This window comes from Lissotriton vulgaris, chromosome 5 (genome assembly GCF_964263255.1).
Source record: "Lissotriton vulgaris chromosome 5, aLisVul1.2, whole genome shotgun sequence".
Classification (NCBI taxonomy): domain Eukaryota; kingdom Metazoa; phylum Chordata; class Amphibia; order Caudata; family Salamandridae; genus Lissotriton; species Lissotriton vulgaris.
In genome coordinates, this window is record NC_141693.1 from 53,110,221 (window position 1) to 53,133,136 (window position 22,916).

Genomic DNA, 22,916 nt, shown 5'->3' on the forward strand with positions numbered 1-22,916 from the left:
AAGTAGTGTCATGTGGGTTAAGGGGACACGCTTGGCGCGCCTCTCCACATCAGCAAACAGGTTCTGAAATGTAAATTACCAAGGATAGGCCTAGGCCTCTTTGCACACAATATATTAGGGGGATTACGGGCCTCACAAAAAGTCAGGGTACCAGTTTCACATGCAGTCAGGCACTCCATGCAGGGGTACATGCCAGGTTACCATTCTGGAGGCAAGTCCTCTCCTAATGTACCCTACTGTACTGTTCACTTAATACCTTCTGTACAGGTACCCTGTCTCTGAACATTTCTTACCTAATTGTGCTGTGGGATTCAGAGAGTAGATGATTCATATTGTCAACTAGTTCCCCAAACTAGGAACCCTGTCCTGACGAAGACCCCAAAGGACCACAGAGGATAGAAACACATTGTGTTGACAACATGGAGGAAGAGTATGAATTCAAAATTGAATATGAAAGATGTTGCCTGTAAATCATTCCACTCAGGGAAGCATATATTTGATAACCCTGGGATGCTTATGAAAAGCCACATTGATCAGCCCCGATCCCTAAGAGTAGAATCTTTCAACTTGGGTGATTTACAAGTCACTGCAGTATGTAAAAAAATAAAAAAATGGTAAATAGTGATGGTGATGATGAACTATATGTTTCTCGCTTTATTCAAAGTGCTATTTCAGGGAGCTTTACCATTAGAGTTTAACACAGCACAGGAGCACTTTCTTTACTAGGACCTGTGACACAGCACAAGGACACATCCCTGTACCAGGGAGAGAGCTAATAAGTGCAACAGTCTGCCAGGATTTGTGACCCAATACAATAACAAAGCACTGCCAGTACTGGTTACACATCACAGTAGCACAAACCTCTACCTTTATACTAGTGGCACAGCACAGACTCACAAACCCCTACCTTCATGCTAATGACGCAGAACAGGAGCACAAACTCCCACCTGTATCCTAGTGACACAGCACAGGAGCACAACCTCCCACCTGTATCCTAGTGACACAGCACAGGAGCACAACCTCCCACCTGTATCCTAGTGACACAGCACAGGAGCACAACCTCCCACCTGTATCCTAGCGACACAGCTCAGGGGCACAAACCCCTACCTTCATGCTAATGACGCAGAACAGGAGCACAACCGTCTACCTCTATAGTAGTGCCTCAGTACACCAGCACAACTCTCTACTTCTCTACTAGTGACACAGCACATAAGCACAGCCTTCTACCTGTATACTAGTGACTTCAAAGTAGAACAACCTTCTACCGGTATATTAGTAACACATCACAGGAACACAACCTTCTACCTGTATACTAGCGACACAACAGAGGAGCACAGCCCTCCACCTGTATACTAGTGACACATACAGGAGCCCGCCCCTCTACACTCTATTCCAGGCTGGGGATATACTTCACCTGATGGTTCCCACCTGTTATTCTACGCTAGGGTGTGACATACCTTATCTGATAACTCACAGCCTCCTATATTCGAATAGGACAAGATGTCACACTAACCTCCTCGCCCATCCTCTGTAGGAGTTTGTTGGGAATTACCTGCAGAAACTGGTGCGGTAACATTGATGTATCTGGTCATTCTTGATCTCTCGTTTTCATACCACAAAACTCATAATCCTGGTATAATTGTGATTGTGAAATTACTACATTAGTAATTCCTCATCACTCTCAATAGGGCGATGGTAGGATACCCCCGGAGTGTCTCCTGGGCCAACACAGCCAATGTCCTCGCAGCACAGGGGCAGCCTGCACTCCTTAAGCGTCGTGTCTTCCATCCCAAGTGCTGAAACTTCCTGGCCCTCCTTATTTTACATTATCTCGTGTGGGTCACATCGACTCACGCTTGACTTCAGCCAGTCTCTCCCCTCAGCCTGTCTCTGGGTCTTTGACTGTCTTTGCCTGCAGTGGGTTGTCTTCCTTGCACTGGCCCCATGGATCGAGCGTCACCGCCTGCGGTGGGTTCTCTTCCTTGTACTCGCTCCATGGATCGAGATTCTCTTCCTGCGATGGGTTATCTTCCTTGCACTCGCTCCATGGATCGAACGTCTCTGCCTGTGGTGGGTTATCTTCCTTGCACTCGCTCCATGGATCGAGTGTCTCTGCCTGCAGTGGGTTCTCTTCCTTGCACTCGCTCCTTGGATCGAGCATCACCGCCTTAGTTGGGTTCTCTTCCTTGCACTCACACCATGGATCGAGATTCTCTGCCTGCAGTTGGTTCTCTTCCTTGCACTCGCCCCATGGATCGAGCGTCACCACCTGCAGTGGGTTCTCTTCCTTGTACTCGCTCCATGGATCGAGATTTTCTGCCTGCGATGGGTTATCTTCCTTGCACTCGCTCCATGGATCGAGTGTCTCTGCCTGCGGTGGGTTCTCTTCCTTGCACTCGCTCCTTGGATCGAGCATCACTGCCTGCGGTGGGTTCTCTTCCTTGCACTCGCTCCTTGGATCGAGCATCACTGCCTGCGGTGGGTTCTCTTCCTTGCACTCGCTCCATGGATCGAACGTCTCTGCCTGCGGTGGGTTCTCTTCCTTGCACTCGCTCCATGGATCGAGCTTCTCTGCCTGCAGTTGGTTCTCTTCCTTGCACTCGCTCCATGGATCGAGTTTCTCTGCCTGCAGTGGGTTCTCTTCCTTGCACTCGCTCCATGGATCGAGCGTCTCTGCAGCTTCACATATTCTGATCTCCCAACAGTTCGTGAGGTGTCTGAGGGAAGGCAGGAGTGTGAGAAGGACGTAAGACGGTAGAAGGGAAGGTATTTTATTTATAAAGTTTTATATAGTGCGAACAAGATCCCGAAGGATATCAGAGCACTTTACAATGGATGGGAGGAAGGACATAAATGCAATATCGACATTATGTGAGAATTTAAAAATCAGGGATAATCGCATAATTACAAGACAAATGAGTCAAGGAGAGTAATACAGTAAACGGGTATATGGCAGGATACTAAGGGGGGCACACTATGCGGTAAAAAGAACAGCATCAAATGATGGTACAATGGTTGTAGGATCAATGACTTCGAGTAGTAAGGTAGTAAGAGGCTACAGGTCAGAAATTAGGAAAAGCATGCTAGTGATCTGAAAAAACTATCATCCTCTCCACCTTCTGCTGAACTCCCACACTAAGGACGGCTTGTTGGAAGCTTTTTAATATCTAACCATCTTTTCTTTGCTCCTGACAGGACACGTTAAGAATTGAGAAACAAAAAATTGAATCTGAATTTGAAAAACTGCAGCAGCTCCTGAAAAAAAATAAGCAAGCACTGCATGAAAAACTGGAGGAGATGGAGAAGAAAATTACCATGGCAGAAAATGCAAATATCACCAAAATGTCCAATCAAATCACCTCTCTCAATGCCCTGATAACGGAGATAGAAAAGAAGTGTGAGGCGCCGGCGTGGGAACTCCTGAAGGTGAGATACTGTTTGGTAAATACAACAAAAGAAGAAAGTGAATTATCTATATTTTGTTTGCCGTGTTACATGTGTCGGCGGAACACACATGACCTCCTGTCAGGGTCAATGCACAGTGACCCCATGCACTCCGACAGGCACACAGCATACATACAGACATTTCTATGCTGTCCCTTTTATGCTGAGAGCTGAATACAATATACAAACAGTTGACTTTACATTAACTTCTTACGGTGTCACAAACATGTCAGTAACCCATCTCAATATGCAGATGAGTTGTTTTATATTTATGCATTTTATCTATAATGCGCGGTGCAGCACACCAACCAATCCCAGTGACAGTAATTAACATATGGAGACAGGGGAGCAGATTATTAAAAAAACAGGATAAAAATGTGCAGCATAGTGAGAAGCAAAATCTGTGAGAATTTGAAAGAAACCAACTTACTCAGAAGGGTGAAAACACTTATTTCTCTTCTACAGCGTTTACTTTTTTCCTAATGGCCACTACATATTTTTATTCTCATGTTAGGATGAACAGTGAGCTATATTATTCGTCATTTCGAAAAGGTAATGATTTTTTGAAAAATATTTATTTATTGCCATTTTGTTCTTTCACAACAGCAGATCACACTATATATTATATAAATAAATATATCAGAATTTACGTTCACACTGGAAACAGTAAGTAAGTAATGCATTTATAGAGCGCACGAATGCGGGGCGTCTTGTGGTATGACAATGTATCAGCGAGCAATATAGAAATGGAATTAGTGTACATGGAAACGTTTTGTTGCAATAATATAGCAAACAGAATTAACAAAGTCGTTAACACTCTGTGGAGTCCCAGGCTTTCCCCCTAAGGATCACTCGGATAGCAGGATTGAGGATGCAGACTGTATTTATTAATTATACATAACACTAGGGAAGAGTGCCGGGCGTCTTACCTTGATCGCGCTCCAGCAAGTTCTGGGAAGCGCGAACCGCCGTTCGCGCATGCGCACTCCTGCACGCTCTTGCCGGCGCGTGTTACGTCACACGCGCCTTCGCGCCGACTAGAGCGCTAACACCACATATCTCCTCCTTTTACACAACGGACATTTACAGTTCAATGTTCTCTCATTCAAAGTCTCTGAGGTGTGCAGGCCTGATTATCACTCTCCCAGCACGCGTGCGCCTTACCGGAGTGGAGGCTTCGTGGACACCCTCGGGCACAGGGCTCCCCACCTTTTCTCTCCCCTGACCATGTTCATTTCTCCTGGGTGTCACTTCTTCTTTTGCTGATGTCTCCCTCACACTCAACTAGCTCTTCACACTCTATGCACACATCTCCTTCTCCTTGGCTTCCGCCGCCTGACGCTCTTTCTTCCGCTTCTCTTTCTTGTCTCTGGACAGTTCCCTTTCTCCTCCGGCCACTGCACGATCTTATTTATCTTCGCCATGCGATCCTGGGACCACACTTTCCCATCGCTGAGAAGTGCTGCTCTGTTGTACACTTCCTCCACTTGTAGGGGTGGGCTGTACTTGCTTTCTTCCTTCTTCCTCAGTACTGTCTGCTTAACTCTCACCCACTCCCCTTTTTCCAAAATCGAGTCCTTTACTCTCCTTCTCCGGTTGTAGTGTTCCGTGTACACTCTCTGGGCCTTCTCCAAATTGTGCTGGACCACGGCAGGTGACCACTTACTGGTGATGGTCTTTTCTCTCCATACCACATTGTCTTTCGTGAACGGATGCCTGCCCCTTAAGATCTGGAAAGGACTATACCCTGTTGAGGTGGGGGTGATTCTGTACACCCATAACATTCTCTGAATTTCTGTCTCCCAGTCTTTTCCTTGCATAATGGCCGCTTTAATGGACCCCATGAGGACTCGGTTAAATCGTTCCACTTGCCCATTGCTGGCAGGATGGTACACTGAGGTGTGTTTAGATTTGATCCCGTTCCTCTCGGTGTACCGGTGCCACTTATCAGATGTAAATTGCGGGTCATTGTCTGCCAATATTGTCCTCGGGATACCTTCCCTTAGGAACACTGTGGTGAGGAATTTGATTACTACTTCCGAGTCCATTTCCTCCTGTACATGCACCTCCGGCCATTTGGAATACTTGTCCACCAACACACACAAATATTTGGCAGTACCTTGGTCGTCCAATATCGGTCCTAGGATGTCAACCGCGAGGTCCTCCCATGGATCACAGGGTTGCTCAAATCTCCCCAACGCAGGTCTCAAGGGTTTCAGTACTTTGTCTGACCCCTGGCATTGGTCGCAGCCCCTCACATGTCTCTCGATCTGGATGTCCATTCCTGACCAACAGTACATCTGTTTCACCCTTGACTTGGTCTTTACGATGCCAAGGTGGCCTTCATGTAGCTGGTTCAGTAGGGTTGGGACTAGCTTTTCTGGCGGCACCACCTTGTCGCCACGATACAGGACGGTTCCCGAGTCACTCATGGATAATTCCTACCGCACCTCATACAGTTTCCTAGGCACCTCTCCTAACCTTTTTTTGTCCGGCCATCCGCTGACGAGGTACCTCTTAGCCTCTTCTAAGTTCTCATACTCTTCGTATGCGTGTTCCCACTCCTGTATGCTGATGGCTTTTTCCATGTCTTCCATCACTGCTACCATTTCTTCGTTCTCCTCCACAGGCATGGGCGCTTCCTCCATGGCTGAGGCCCTGCTGAGGTAGTCTGCCACTTTGTTGCGTGTCCCCTGGATGTACTCCACGTCGTACGTGTACTCCAGGAGTTTGAGAGTCATCTTCGCTATCCGCGGGGTGGCTGTGGCATGCCCACTTGAGGTGAGCACCTTAACTAACGGCTTGTGGTCAGTTTTTAAGCGAAACCTTGTGCCCCACAGAAACTGCTAGAACTTTCCCATGGCCCACACGACAGCCAGCATCTCTTTCTCTATTACGCTGAACTTCTGTTCAGTGTGCGACAACGCTCTGGACGCAAAGCTGAGAGTTTCAACTGTGTTGTCATCCCTTTCTTGTGCTTGGACCGCCCCTAGGCCCTTTTCACTGGCGCCAGTGGTGAGAATGGTGACTCCTGCTGGGTCATGTCCGTGCAAGGGCACCGCTTGGCTAATGTTCCCTTTCAGTTCTTCAAACTCACTCTGAGCCTCGTCATCCCACTGGAATTATGCCTTGTCTCTAATGAGTTGCCTTAACCTGTGCGTTTTCGTGGCAAAATGTTGGACGAATTTGCTGTAGTACTCGGCCATTCCGAGGAATGACCGTACCTCGTCCTTGTTGGTTGGTGCTCTGGCCTCGCAGATTGCTCTCACGTTGTCCTTCTTGGGTGTGATCCCTTGCCTGCTTATCTCGTGCCCCAAGTAGGTGACGGATGTCATGCGAAATCTACACTTCTCCCATTCCGCCGTTAGCCCTTTCTCCTGTAGAACGCCTAGTACCTTGTTCAGCTTGGTATCGTGGTCTTCACGGTCCTTCCCCATTATTAAGATGTCATCCTGGAAATACTGGATGCCATCGATGTTTTTGAACAGGCGGTGCATGAGTTTTTGGAACACCGCTGCAGCGGACGCCAGACCGAAGGGCATCCTGCGGAACTGATAACATCCATACGGGGTGATGAAGGACGTTAGTTTCCTGCTGGACGGGTGTAGGTCAATTTGATGGTATGCTGACGTGAGGTCTACTGTGTAGAACCATTTCACACCTCTGGTTTCCGCCAACATTTCCTCGATCCTGGGGAGCGGAAACTTCTTCACCACCAAGCATTTGTTCAACTCACGCAGGTCAACACACAGGCGCACCTTGCCGTTGGGTTTCCTGGCGACCACCAAGGGAGCCAACCATTCCGAGCTATCAATTGGCTCGATGATTCCTTGCTCTTCCAGCCGAGACAGTTCTCGTTGCACCGCTTCCCTCACTGCTATGGGTACATTTCGGACCTTGTGAGACACTGGCTGGGAGTCTTCTTTGAGTATGATTTTGTGCATGAACTTCTCCAGTTTTCCCACTTTGCCTCCGAAGACTTTGAGGAAATCCCTCCTCACTCTCTCTAGGTCTGGCCAGCGCTCTATGTCCGTCAACAGCACTTGTTCTTTGCCACCTCGGTCCAGTTTGATTCCAAGGTCTCCCTGGTCTCTCCATCCTAGAACTGAGGGGCCTTTCTCTGCCACGTACAGCTTGCATGTAGCCGTCCTCCCTCTGAATTCGAACTTCAGGCTCCGGTATCCTACCATCGGAATCGGGTTGCTCGTGTATGATACCGGCCTTATGTCAAGTGGTTCCAGTTGGGGACCCAGGCTGGGTTTGAATTCCTCTTCCCACACTGACCTCTGCACGATGGTGTACGGGGATCCTGAGTCTATCGCAATTCTTATTTTGACTCCCCCTATTAACATGTCCGCTCGCGGTTTGTTGGAGCGCTGAGTGTCAATGCCTAGCACTAGCTCTTCAATACACAACACTCTGTCGTCTTCATCTGACTCCTTGTCGGCTCCATCTTCATGCTGCTGGTGCGCTATGTATTTCACCACTAATTTCTTCTCCTTCCTCCGACACACTTTCTCGTAGTGGCCTACCAGGCCACAGAACATGCACTTTGCGCGAAAAGCAGGGCAGCGTTTGTCTTGGGCTGCATGGTTCGCACTTCCACATCTATAGCACGTAGGCTTGGCGTGCGAGGACTGTTTCCCTGCTTGTCCGGGTCTTCCCGCTCATTTGCTGGTTCCTCTGCTGTCTCCAGGTGCCATCTTGTGTCTTCCCGATGGTTCCGCGTCGTCAACTTTGTTGACCATGATTCTTTGCGCACTCTCTTTTTTCGCGGCTTCAGCACACCGCTTAGAAAGTTCAGCTTTTTTCACCATCGCGATTACTTCTTTTAGCGTTGCTTCACCGTGAGCCCACAGCTTGTCATGTACATTCCTGTTAGTGGTGTGCATCACTATCTGGTCTTTGATAAAATCTTCTTCCAGTGCCCTGCACTTGCACGTGACTGCTAGTCTCCTCAGGGCTGCTACGTAGTCGTCAACCGATTCTCCTTCTCCTTGTTTCCTTTGCTGAAAGTTGAACCTATCAATGGAGACACATACCGCCGGGCGGTAGTGGGCGTCTAGATCTTCTAGGGCTTGTTTGAAGACGTCTGCATCGGCTGCTTGTGGAGGTGTTGTCGCTATGTTCGTGAACACCCTTATGCCCTCTGGGCCCAGGTTGTGCAGTAGTATTCGTTTCCTTCTTGCGGGGGTGAATTCGTCATTGGATTCATCCTCAAGGGCTTCTAGATAGTTCTTGAAGTATTCCCTCCAGTCCTCCCACTTCATCTAGGGCTCACCAGGCTTGGGTAAAAACGGGATCGGCGCCGTGAGTGAGGACGCCTGGTTACTCATTCTGGCTTGTCTCTCTGGCTCGCCTTTCTGATTCCTGGGGCTGCCGGGCGCGCTGTTGTTCCCTCCCCGATTCCTGGGGCTGCCCGGTGTGCTAGCGCTTCCTGCTTGCGACGTGTTGGGGCTGGGTTCTCCTCTTCCCCCTTCCGCGCGGTCACCCTTTTCCGCCAGGGCCCTGGTGGGGACCCTTGCGTGCTCCTACCGTGCTTCTGTGCAGGTCGCAGTGTCTCTTGACTCCTGGGCACGCAGTGTGCTCGTGTGGGTCTCTGCGCCTCTGCCACGGTCTTCCCGTGGGTTCTGCGGCAATTTTGCGCCTTACTCCTTCCTCTGCAGATGGGTGATTTCGATTGGTGTGTCCTGGGTCTTTCCTTCTCTCTCCACTGCTCCTGGTAGTATAGGAAACTTTTACTTTCTTTTTCTTGTGCATGTGTGGGGACAGATCCCACTCCTCGTCGCCTCTGTGGAGTCCCAGGCTTTCCCCCCAAGGGTCACTCAGATAGCAGGATTGGGGATGCAGACTGTATTTATTAATTATACATAACACTAGGGAAGAGCGCCGGGCGTCTTACTATAATCGCGCTCCAGCAAGCTCTGGGAAGCGCGAACCGCCGTTCGCGCATGCGCACTCCTGCACGCTCTTGCTGGCGCGTGTAACGTCATACGCGCCTTCGCGCCGACTAGAGCGCTAACACCACACACTCCATCAGGGCGATGCCAAAAATATAAATTTACGGTTATAATAACAAAAACTTCCAACAACAGATTAGGTCCTCAGGGCGGCAACTGAAGCCCAATAACACGATCACTGTAAGAACAGGAGCTGCATTTATGAGGTTTTACCATACGGCAGCGCCGCAGGCCTTCCTGTTGCGCTGCCCTATGGTAAAAGAAAAGGGCAGGAATGCGCCGTATCTATCAGGTATCTATCAGGTACGGCACATTCCTGTCCTTTTCTCCTGCGCCGCCGCACAACGGGCTGCTGTGCGCCAAGGTAGGCCCCTTATTACCATGGCGCAAGGGTGCCTGCGTTGCGGGGATGATTGTTTCTGTGCAGGAAGGGAAACCTTCAGAGGAGGCTTTTTCCTCTTTCTATGTGTATTGCAGAACGACAGTAAAATAAAGTTATTTCTCCTCTTTGTGCCTCCAGCAATGCTAATGCAAGAGCTTTATGAATTGTCTCCAGTGAGAAAGCATTAAACTTTCTTAACCTGGTGGCGCTGTCCGAGTGGGGCGGGGTGAAATGAATCTCCACACATGCTTGTTCAGACAGGCTAGGGGATGCCTGAGGGATCACTTAGATTTTGTCTTCAAAGTGGTTGGACAGAGAATCACAAAGTGCTTGTGACGCATGTATTTCTTGAGAGGAAAGTCTAGGGTTTATGAAAGTGTTAAGCACTTTTAATGGGACTTTGGAAGAATTTTCGGCCTGATTGATTTGGTTAGAAATATAAGTTGTCAATTTTTGTAAGGCTTCAGAAGAGTAAGTGATTCTTGGGGGTACCTCAGTTCTGATGGAAGGGGGGCAGGGGTTCTGGCTCCTGGCGACGGATGGGCGCCGACGGGTTTCCGCACTGGCCTCCCTGGGGCAGAGTAACAACGCAGCGATGTGTGCTGCGTTGCTTTGCTGTGGATCTATCAAGCCGTAAGGGGCCACGGAAGCTGGGCTTGCGTGGCTTGATAAATCACACTGAAGGGTTGTATTGTGGGGCAAAAGCTGCTCAATCCATTAAAAAATATGGCCCTAGGGATCATCTTTCTCTGGTTCCAGGCCCAAATCAGGAACAGTCTAAGGTGAATTTGTTTATTCTGATCATGGCCGTCAATGTTGATACAGAAATTTAATTGACCTAATCAAGTTAGCCTAAAGGCCATTTCTGCTTCTAGGAAAATTATAGCTAAATGTTTGTTTATCACTTGAGCTCACTTGAAACGAGGCGTGGCCAAGCTAGTGCTCGCTGTAGACCCTTGTCTGATAATGAATCCATGTTGACTGACTGAATTATTTTTAAAGCGCGCTTATGCCGAGGCGTCTTGGCGCTGTAGAACGGAAGAAAAGTCAGGAAGCTATTAGGGCATAGAAAAGAGCCACGTTTTTAGGGTCTTCCTAAAACTGGTTCTGTTCGTGTCAGATCGCAACGTAATGGGCATGGTATTCCACAGTGTTGCTGCCTGGTAGGAAAAAGATTTCCCACCCCAAGGAACTCTCCTTATTCTGGGCAAGCGAAATAGATCTTGGCTACTAGATCTTAATGTGCGAGAAGGCACATAACGAGGGAATAGATTAGTGAAGTCCTCTGAGCCTCTTCCATTTTGAGATTTGTGGACCAGACAGAGGGCCTTAAATTGGACTCTACACCTGACAGGAAGCCAATGAAGTTGGCGTATGGCCTGAGATGTCGGATGGCGCTTAGGAAGATCCAGTATTGCTCTCACTGAAGACCATTAGGAGCAGTATCCTCACTGCCTCCTTTATGTCTTTAATTCTGAATGTGAATTTAAGGTACAAGACGGTTCCTGGGTCCAGGACCACAAGAATAACAGCCATAAAAAGCAAAGATATCGATGGGAGATCGGACCCCTTCACAATACCCGCCGCAAATCTTGCTTACAATGTTGGTTGCGTGTATGCCGCTAACACATCCCAATATGCAGGTTAGTTCTTCCTGCATGGTTCTTGCATGTCCGTAATCTAGCCCAATATAAAGGTCAGTTCAGCCTACGGTGTTGTATGCACCCCAGTAACCGATGCGAATATAAAGGTAAGTTCAGAATACGGTGTTGCTTGCACGCCAGTAACCCATCCCAATATATACTTCAGTCCAGCCTACAGTGTTGCATGCAAGCCAGTAATCCATCCCAATATATAGGTCAGTCCAGCCCATGGTGTTGCATGCATGCCAGTAACCTGTCCCAATATAAAGGTGAGTTCAGCCTACAATTTTGCATGCATGCCAGTAACATATCCACCATCGAGGAGCGGAGGCATGCAGACCTAGGCTGAAAGGCGGAGATCACTGCAGTTAACATTCCAGGACCTAAAGGGTCCATCTGATCTCCCTCCTATGAGGCGCAGTTTACCTCATCATAGGAATCATTTTAAGCCTATCATTACAGACAGTGGAGTGTGAGTATTGATCACCCCACCAAGTGGAACGATCTCACCCAAGTTCGGTAAGAGCGGAGCCCTTTATACTATGATCCTGATGAATGCCGCGGACCCAGTTGGGCCTACAGGCAGAAACATGTTGATCTCACAAACAGCGGTGGGGGGAAACTAATATCCCCATGACACTGATCACTTTATTTTAAGCTACCATATGGATGTCGACGCTATTAAAATTAAGTAGACACCCATAATGGCTTTTTTCACTGCATATTTTTCTTTGGGCCCCCACTTAGTTTAGAAGTGCATCCCTGTCGTCAGGTGTATGCCCGCCTTCTATCAAACCAAGTTTTTAGAGGGCGAGGACTGGTCAATGATGAAGCATGAGACCCGGTGGTGTGTGAGACCAGTCCTTCACTTTTTGTGAGATGCCTGCACTCACAAAATAACACTTCACGTACACTAGTAATACTCCTACTGGTAGCGGTTCATTGTGGTAAACAGTTTATGTTGGAGGCTGCCATCTACCAGTACCCCGTGCCTCTGGTTCCCCTAGACCAGATTTATCTGGTCATTGTGGTTACATGCCAGTAACCTATCCCAGTATAAAGGTCAGTTCAGACTACAGTGTTGCATGCACGTTAGTAACCCACCCAATATGTAGGTCAGTCCATCCCACGGTGTTGCATGCATGCCAGTAACCCATCCCAATATAGAGCTGAGTTCACCCTATGGTGTCACATGCATGTCACTAACCCATCCCAGTATACAGGTCAATTCTGCCTGCGATGTTGCATGCATGCCAGTAGCCCATCCCAATATAAAGGGCAATAAAACAGAAAAAACACACGAAAGGGAGTGCCTCAAGAGTCCAACACTTGTATTGGAGAGTTTGGTCTCTGTGTTTCTTCTCTCCTCCTTTCACAAAGTACACATAGTTCAGTGGTGTCAATATCAATGTACTCTTCTCCAATATCAAAGTAACATGGGAGCAGTGGTATGAAGTCTCAAAACAATGCTCTTTATTATTCTTCAATATATTGAAGAAACACCCAGCCAATGCGTTCCGTCCTCTGAGAGGACTTCATCAGGGCTCAAAGAAAATTTACATATGTACATGTACAAACATATCTAAAAACACATCATACAAAATAAATGATTAATTCATTACAATGCATAAACAGTGTTACAGCTTAGACACACAGGCTCACACGGAACAACGTTTACATACAAACCATATTTTAAAACAATACTTTGCATCACCATATTTTAAAACAATACTTTGCATCACCATATTTTAAAACAATACTTTGCATCACATTATTTTCCTATAACATACTAACAGATAGTTCACCATTGCAAAGACATACAATCACCAAACCCCCATTTTATTGGCAAAATACATTTCCATCATTTATCCTACCAAATCAGAGTTGTTATATGCAACACCTTTCTAGTGAATAGTTCATTAATAATTTACCACGTCCTCAACTCAGATATCTAACCCAATAACCTTACTTAATGTATTTCGTTACAGCAATGTCACATTGAAGTCTAAGTGTAAAATCGATCATTTATCCCAGAGATACCTAGATTTAAAAAAACATATTAAGATGTACAGGATTCACATTAACATCAAAAAAAGATTTTTACATTTAATAAAAAAATATTTCTATTGGAAAAAGACTTAGCACCGCCCGCCGCAACGCCAAGAAGGCATGTCGTGCACTTCTGTGCATAATGTGGCAGGCACCGCGCGGTGCCTGCCATGTTGTGCATGGAACTGCAGGGGGTACCATAGGTACCCTCCATGTGCACTCCCCAGAATCCCTGGGGGCCCGCTACGGGACCCCAATTACGTGAACCGCCTGCCTTTCCCCGCAGACATGCTAATATGGATGGCGGTGTCTCCCAGACACTGCCAACATGTTAGCAACTTTTCCACACGGTCGACTCTACGACGGGGCGGAAGACCGCGGGCGGTCTTTCCGTCCGCCGGTGTGTGCCCCGCCATGGTAATGTGGCAGGGGGAATTTGAAAGCGGGCGGTGGTTGATGGCGGGCAGATCGCCACCGCCATACGGGCGGTGGCGATCCACCCGCCATACTAATGATCCCCCTAGTATCTACAAATTCTATTAATATTTAACCTGATATTTGATATCTTTCTATTTTTTATAAGGGCATAAAATGTTCAACTCTTCACTTGGAACACTTGTACTGCTCCTACATTGTTGTACGGAAATACTCGGTGACCATATATAAATATCACAGCTTCATATCCACACTCCATTGGGTTCTGTAAACTAAAAATCAGGAAAAAGATTTTACCCTCCCAAAAAAGTTTAATTATTCTAAATCTCAACTTGATATCCATCATAGAGTCCCTTAGGAAATCATAACATGCTATAACACCATAAAGTTATCCACTTCAAACAAGTAAAGGACCTCCCTTATATATGAGTTAATCCTCTCCAAAATCACTAATCTTGACCTATACGTATCAAAAAGGAGCAATCCCAAGTGCATAATATACAAAGACTACAAACAGAACCAACTACTAGCCAATAAATTGGGTAAAAGCACCCAAGCCACAATGCAAGCAAAATATAATTCACTCTTTTCGCCACTGGCCTGTAAGCTCAGACTGAATAATACGACATGCCACCACCGTCACCGACCTTCTTCTGAATCTTTGTGGACGACACTGATTCTATAAAGACATTTTATACCATTCACCATCCACCTTGGTTAACATAACCAATCACCCTGCATCAACAACTTTAATGGTCCAAAACACATTTGGACCAGAAAGGAAAAACCCTTTCCTGTGAATTCATTGGTTGTTAGGATAGTCCAATCTCAGTAGTTAAAAATCTATGGCCACTCCTCCCACTATTATTGTCCAGAAACATGATTGGACCAGAAAGGAACAGCCCTTTTCTGTGAATTTATTGGTTTTTAGGATACTGCAATCACAATAGTTAAAAATCTGTGACCAGAAAGGAACAGCCCTTTCCTGTGAATTATAACAACCAATGAATAGATGCGGGCCCCAGAGATCCATCTCAGGAGCTGGTTTCAGGCAGTTCCCGATAATGTATTTATTTACCCGGAATGGTCAGGCCAAAGTTTGTGTTCACTCAAACATGGCACTAACTGGGAGTAGAAGTGGGTGTGCATTGATGGAATCTGAGACAAAGGCACAAAAGAGGGAGAAGCCTTCCAACTCAGCTGCTACACAAAACTGTCCACAGCAACCATTCTGGAGATGAATGAAGCAGGAAGTGGTACGGGTCTGCCCCGGCACATCTAGGTGGCACCTGTCTACCTCCTTCCTTCCAGAGGAGCCTGGTTAGCTTCAAGGACTTTAATGTACCCATAACCTACCTCCTTGTTTGGCAGACTTTTTCCATCTTTCCGTCTTCCGTGTTGGGTTGCATTGACACACAGCAGAGACAAAATTCTATCCCCTTAGGTTAACGCGCAAGAGACACGTTCCACACTCACCCTAATCCACACATGCAACACTCATAGTGCACAAAGTCTTTATACATGTCTTCTGCAGCCTACCCACAGCCCCTTACCCTAACTGTGCAGACTTAACTGGCCATATATTAAAAGGCAGGCTCTAAGTGTTGCATCTCCTAATTCCATTTTAACAGCGACTACAGTGGGTGAGACCTTCTTAGGAAGACTTACAACACAGGAGAGGTCAAGGACCAGTGGTGAAAAGGTGAACTGTTGGGGTTTTCAGGGGTAGAGACCCTTTTTAAAGTACTCAGACTATTATAGCCTCTGTTGTGTCATGTGATTCCTTTCAGAATATTACAGATTGTTCTGTGTCATGGGATTTCCATTCAGGATATCACCGCCTGTGGCGACAGAATATCAGACTTTGTACGAGGATGTGGGGGCAGCTCCCAATGTCTTGTAACTAGAGATAGAAGAGTTCAATGGAGCTTAGATTTCCAAACACATTTCACTTATAAAGTAATATTAAATGTTAACATCTTCTGTGGAAACTGATCTCCTTGTATTTCTTTCTCTGTTTTGCAGGATGTCAAGAGCACCCTGAGCAGGTAAGGCTGATGTATTATCCTCCTCTCGGTGTGTAAGAAGCATGCCTTGCTGCTGCAGTGTGTAATGTCCACTGCTGAGCTCACAAATCCCTATCCTGCTGAAGAAACATGTCAAAAAACTCATTTTGTAAAAAGAATACTATTCACCTATGGTCCTCAGAAAGTTAAGTCCAGTACTTTGAAAGATCTAAACTGTACCTGCACTATTCTCCCTGGTCTCAGAATCCACAATATATCCACACGTTCTTTCAAACCCTTCATTTTGTTTTAAGAAATCTTCAGTGCCTCATAAAACTTTATTGAGATCTCAGAAATCTCTGCTGAGTCCCCTGAAAACATCCTCGAGTCCTGAGAATTCTCACTCGCATCCTCTGGAAATTTGTTTGAGTGCTGAAATAATTGAATTAGTCCAGCACAAATGAACATCTATATTCATAAAACTTCTTTATATTTTGTTAACCTACCACAAGTCTTCTAAAAAGCGCCACGAGCCTCAGCAAACTTCATTGCATTCCTGGAAAACCCCTCAAGTTTTCTGTCAGGCTTAGGGATTGTGCAGAGCTGGTCCTCGATGCCAATCTCAAACTTCTTGTCAAATATCGCTCAAAAAGGCCTTTGAAAAACAGTTTCCAGGGATATTCTCAAAAGTCGTGACTTAATGGGTCCCAGAGAGTGAGTGTTACAATCACTGAATTCTGATGAATAGTTAAGACAGACTCATAGATCGGAAAGTAATCACACTGCAGACCGAGTACGGTGTAACGTACCCGACCATATGATTAACTCCAGATCAGCACCCTTCTCACTTCCATGTATGAATTAACCAGTTTTAGGCCTTAGCTGCTTATCCTCACAGTAGGTGATCTTGAGCCCAAGTGTGACAGGGACACAACCATCAAACACTTTGCTGTACAGAAAAGATAAAATGTGAACAACAGGTACAAAAGCCAAATAAACTAAAACAAAGGAATCAAAGTAAAAAATGAAACACATGAGAGCATAGCCAGGCACAAACTAGTGTGGCAAGCAAAAAACAAAGTACCAACTGCACACAACAATAGAATAGCGCAAAATAGAGATGTCCTGGTAGACACGAGTACACTTAGGTTGCAGCTGTCAGAGAAACCACAATGTTTTGAGAGAGGTATCTTCATTTAATGTCTTTTGTAGCCAGCCGACACGTGTTTCGTTGCAGTGATAAGCAACTCATCAGGGCTGTGCAGTTCAAAGAAAAGACAGAAAGGTCTCCAGAGAGTGCAACAGTAAGGAAAGCGTTGGATAGCGTAGGGGTAAAAATTACTATTCCCACTCCAGAGAGTGCAACAGTAGGAAAAGCGTTGGATAGCGTAGGGGTAAAAATTACTATTCCCACTCCAGGTAGTGCAACAGTAGGGAAAGCGTTGGATAGTGGGAGGGTAAAAATTACTATTCCCACTCCAGTGAGTGCAACAGTAGGGAAAGCGTTGGATAGCGTAGGGGTAAAAATTACTATTCCCACTCCAGAGAGTACAACAGTAGGGAAAGCGTTGGATAGCGTAGGGGTAAAAATTACTATTCCCACTTCAGAGAGTGCAACAGTAGGGAAAGCGTTGGATAGCGTAGGGGTCAAAATGACTATTCCCATTCCAGAGAGTGCAACGGTAGGGAAGGCGTTGGATAGCAGGAGGGTAAAAATTACAATTCCCACTCCAGCGAGTGCAACAGTAGGGAAAGCGTTGGATAGCGTAGGGGTAAAAATTACTATTCCCACTCCAGAGAGTGCAACAGTAGGGAAAGAGTTGGATAGCGTAGAGGTAAAAATGACTATTCTCACTCCAGAGAGTGAAACAGTAGGGAAGGCGTTGGATAGCGGGAGGGTAAAAATTACTATTCCCACTCCAGTGAGTGCAACAGTAGGGAAAGCGTTGGATAGCGTAGGGGTACAAATTACTATTCCCACTCCAGAGAGAGCAACAGTAGGGAAAGCGTTGGATAGCGGGAGGGTAAACATTACTATTCCCACTCCAGAGAGTGCAACGGTAAGGAAAGCGTTGGATAGCGGGAGGGTAAACATTACTATTCCCACTCCAGAGAGTGCAACAGTAAGGAAAGCGTTGGATAGCGTAGGGGTAAAAATTACTATTCCCACTCCAGAGAGTGCAACAGTAGGGAAAGCGTTGGATAGTGGGAGGGTAAAAATTACTATTCCAACTCCAGTGAGTGCAACAATAGGTAAAGCGTTGGATAGCGTAGGGGTAAAAATTACTATTCCCACTCCAGAGAGTGCAACAGTAGGGAAAGCGTTGGATAGCGTAGGGGTAAAAATTACTATTCCCACTCCAGTGAGTGCAACAGTAGGGAAAGCATTGAATAGCGTAGGGGTAAAAATTACTATTCCCACTTCAGAGAGTGCAACAGTAGGGAAAGCGTTGGATAGCGTAGGGGTCAAAATGACTATTCCCACTCCAGAGAAAGCAACAGTAGGGAAGGCGTTGGATAGCGGGAGGGTAAAAATTACTATTCCCACTCCAGCGAGTGCAACAGTAGGGAAAGCGTTGGATAGCGTAGGGGTAAATATTACTATTCCCACTCCAGAGAGTGCAACAGTACGGAAAGCATTGGATAGCGTAGAGGTAAAAATTACTATTCCCAATCCAGAGAATGAAACAGTAGGGAAGGCGTTGGATAGTGGGAGGGTAAACATTACTATTCCCACTCCAGTGAGTGCAACAGTAGGGAAAGCGTTGGATAGCGTAGGGGTAAAAATTACTATTCCCACTCCAGAGAGTGCAACAGTAGAGAAAGCGTAGGATGGCGTAGGGGTAAAAATTACTATTCCCACTCCAGTGAGTGCAACAGTAGGGAAAGTAAATACTTCATATATTAATTTAAAAAATATATATATTAATACCAATTACAAAGTAATTAAAACTAATTACAAATATAATATATTATTTAATCAAATAAAAATACAAATAAAAATTATTTATTAAAAATCATTACCTATTAATACAAATGAATTACCAATTTACAATTAATTAATTAATTAGCAAATGAAAAATAATTAACAATTAATTAAAAATAAATACCAATAAATAAATTTAAAAATGTAATTAATAACAATTAAATTACTTCCCACCCTATTACCCCATAAAACCACAACCCGCTACAGTAAATAAATTAATAAAATTAACATAATGATCAATTAATCAATTAATACAAATTATTTATCAATTATAATTTAATTAATTACCAATTAAAATTATTTAACAATTAATTCAAGATAAATACCAATAAATAAATTAAAACATTTAATCAATTATAATTAAATTACTTCCCACCCTATTCCCCTATAAACCCACAACCCGCTACAGATTTTTTAAAAATAAAATTAACATAATTATCAATTAATCAATTAATAAAAATTAATTATCAATTATATTTTAATTACCAATAAAAAATTAATTAACAATTAATTCAAGATAAATACCGATAAATAAATTAAAACATTTAATCAGTTATAATTAAATTACTTCCCACCCTATTCCCCTATAAACCCACAACCCGCTACAGAATTAAATTGCGCAAAAATTAAATACCATAGAATTCATTACTTAAAATAAACTGTAAAGTAAATATACACTTTTCACACATATACTAACATAAAAAACACTTAAAAAATGTTGATATTGTTAAAAAATCAATATATTTAACAACTATATTATATACTTAGATATTTTGACTTTCTATATTTATGTAAATCGATATTAACTTACTTACCTCTGCACATGCAACATACGCGTAGGGATGAGCGGCTACAGGAGGACTTGCTTGCATGGCGCATGATGTGTGCGGGGGGGTCGACTGCCAGCGACTCTGATGCTACTAGTGCTGCATTGTTCTCGTCCGAGGAATCGGAACCTGAGGAAGGGGTGGCGGGGGATGGGGAGGGTGAGTAGGGGCTGGGGTACTACCCTGATGACTACGCACATGTTCCTTATGTCAGTTTTTCTGTACTTGCACTGTATCCCGTGGATCTGATTCTTGCATCTCCTGTTTTATCTGCAACTGTTGAAGCCGTGCTGGGGGTGTGAACTGTGTACACATGTTTTTTCTATACATTGATGCCAATGTTGGGGGGGGAAAGTATTGTTTATTCTGCTGAAAAAATAAAGTTTTTTATTTTTTTCACCCTTAAAAAAAAAAAACTTACCTCAAATTCGATATTTTTGTTGTCTATATTCTGTCCATTCGATATTTTGTCCATTACATTCGATATTTTTGTTGTCTATATACTGTCCATTCGATATTCTGTCCATTCTATATTTTTAACTCGATATTTAGACTGTATACCTGCTGAGATTGTCATTTTATTTGACATAATTCAAGATGTCTCAACAACTGGGTCAGAATTTCCTAATCATGATAACAATCCTCAAAACATCTGTTTTGTGCTTCCAAATATCATTATAATTTGGTTAAAGACAAGTACTTTGTCCAGTTGGCTCCTTGTAATCCGAAGAGGTCTCCTTCAGTTCTCAGTGTAATCCTCAGATCTGCTCCTAGACCTGTTAATCTCTCTCAGTCTTCCCTCCTGTCCATCCTCTGGGGTCTCTAGAAGCCTTGTTTCAATCCTCAAACCTCTGCCCAGGTTACTCAGTGCTCATTCTAGGAGTAAATGCTTCAAGTCCCCGTGTCTTCCTTTCAGTCCATCTCTTGGGTGTTTAAAAGCCTCATTTCAATCCTCAGCCCAATTCAGCCAGAGTCAATAGTGCATTGCTCGTCCATCATATCATCTTAAGCAGTTTTGTCTGTACATAAACACACTCGCTCACCGGCCCCTGGTAAGACCAAGCCGGGAGCAGCGGACCCAAATAGGAAGGACCGCAGGGTCGGACCCTCAATGAAGTGAGTCTTTGTGTGTGCGGAGTGGCACAGGAATGGTTTGGTTTCACATGCAATGTATGCATTTTCTTGGCCTCACTCTTGGTTTGTCTCACATCTTTAATCTCCATTGTAAACACAAAGAGTGTGACTACAGGGCGACCCCCGTCTACACCCTCTCCCGAGAGGCGATAAGTTCAACACCAATGGGTGAGTGCAGCATGTATTAGTCTGTGTGTTACCAGGACTTGATTCATGTAGGTGGATTTTAAACCATCATTAAACATACCTCACTCATGAGGCACCTTGTGACCGATGAGGGCGGCTTCAGCTCTCTAACCGGAAGCGGGTGTTTGTATTTGGAAAAGGTATTCACTGTTATGGCTGTTGTGCTTAAGATGATTTGATGTACGAGCAATGCACTATTGACTCTCGCTGAATTAGTGAGTATTCAACGCATATGTATTGCTACAGGTGTCCTGGTGAGAGTGGCTCGTGTCCAGACACTCTATTGATAATAACCGAGGGGTTTATTTAACCTCAACCTGAACACGCACTGGGTGTTGCATGCTATAATATATACATCTCACAATGGGATTCATTATAACGTACCGGCCATTTCATACTGATGAAAAATACCATAAATACCGGTGTTAATATGGCCTTTTTGATTACAGGTTGGACACAAAAAAGAAAGTATACACTTTGCCCCTAGATGCAGTCAGTTACATGCATCTGTTGTTCATGAACTAGACACCGCGTAACGCGCACACACCAGGGAGGCGATACTAAATCACCCTGATGAAAGCCCCGGACCCTCCTAGGCCATAGAATAAGGCCGAAACATGTTGGTATAGGGTCATAGGACCATTAAATCCTAATTCGCTCTTGATATTCTTTTTAACATCCGCAACTTCTCCACTAATAAAGGGATACCTTGGAGAGAGCCGGAGGATTTTAAATCTTTATGCCCCCTGATCTCATTCTTTTACCTGCTCCCTGAAACTTGGTCGAGCCCACCCTGACCTTCAGGAGTCAGGGTGAACCCGATGATGAAGCATGACACTATTATAGTGTGAGAGGGTTATTTAAAGAATAGGAATAATTGAATTGGACCAGTTTGAATCTAGCGTTGCAGACTGGTCTTTATTGGCTACCAATCTATGTCCCTTCATCATTGCAAGCAGAGTAGCCCTGGTGTGTTGGGTATTCTGTGCTTTTAGTAGGTTTGCACCTGTTATCCTCACCCAGCCACTGCTCAGCGGGTTGTAACTGGGTTGCCATGGATCACTGGAGCTATGAATGTCGTGTGCCAATAGTAGCAGGCGCTGTGCACTGGTCCACAGGAGCGCCTGGGATTACAGGATTATATTTCTAATAACAGGCTGTATGTGGTGTTCCTTGTGTTATCCTGTAAACTGTGTTTGTTCTGTAACACCAACATGGTTTATGTGCTGTTTCAGGTGTAATAATGTGAAGCTTCAGGGCCCAGAGAAGGTGAAGATTTATAAAGGTAAATACAGTTGGGTTTATTATGCATTTTTGATACGGTTTATGAAAATGATATAGTTTGTTATAGCTATATGCTTGATAAAGTGAGCACACATGCCAAAACAGCAAAACATCTAACTATACACACAGCCCAAAAAAATATTAATAAGTTCAACTCGAGGCAGCAGAAGTAAAATAACTTAAAAGGTATTTTTGTAATGACAGTATGCACTAGTTCTTAAATCAGAGTCCAATTGCTTGGTTTGTATCTCTACCTTCTAACTTTTCCAGAAGTTTTAAAAGACATTTTGGGTTTGCATGCCTTTGAAATATAGTGTTTTTTTCAACCTTAAACATCTCCACAGTTGGTAGATCTCCTGACCTGGTTCCTGTTTGACTCTTGCTTCCCTCCTTGGATCTTAAGAAATTCTACTGCAGTAATTTTGCTCTTGGAAATATCGATGCTGTGGAGACCGGTAATTTCAGACTACACATTTACTGCATTATTCGGAGATGTTCCATATGGAAGAGAAAATTAACTCAGAAATTGTTGTCTCGGAAGGAATCATCACGGACACCTGATTGTTTTCAGAAAACCACT

General features: G+C 44.8%; 1 protein-coding gene across 1 annotated transcript in view; it reads left to right on the top strand.

Moving 5' to 3' along the window:
• The window catches only part of LOC147710128 (E3 ubiquitin-protein ligase TRIM39-like), a 130,141-nt gene that overhangs the window by 61,629 nt on the left and 45,596 nt on the right, over positions 1-22,916 (top strand). The window contains exons 3-5 of the mRNA XM_086920824.1: positions 3,196-3,426; positions 15,939-15,961; positions 22,288-22,337. Coding sequence (XP_086776950.1) covers positions 3,196-3,426; positions 15,939-15,961; positions 22,288-22,337 — 304 coding nt within the window. The remainder of the gene's footprint in view (positions 1-3,195; positions 3,427-15,938; positions 15,962-22,287; positions 22,338-22,916) is intronic.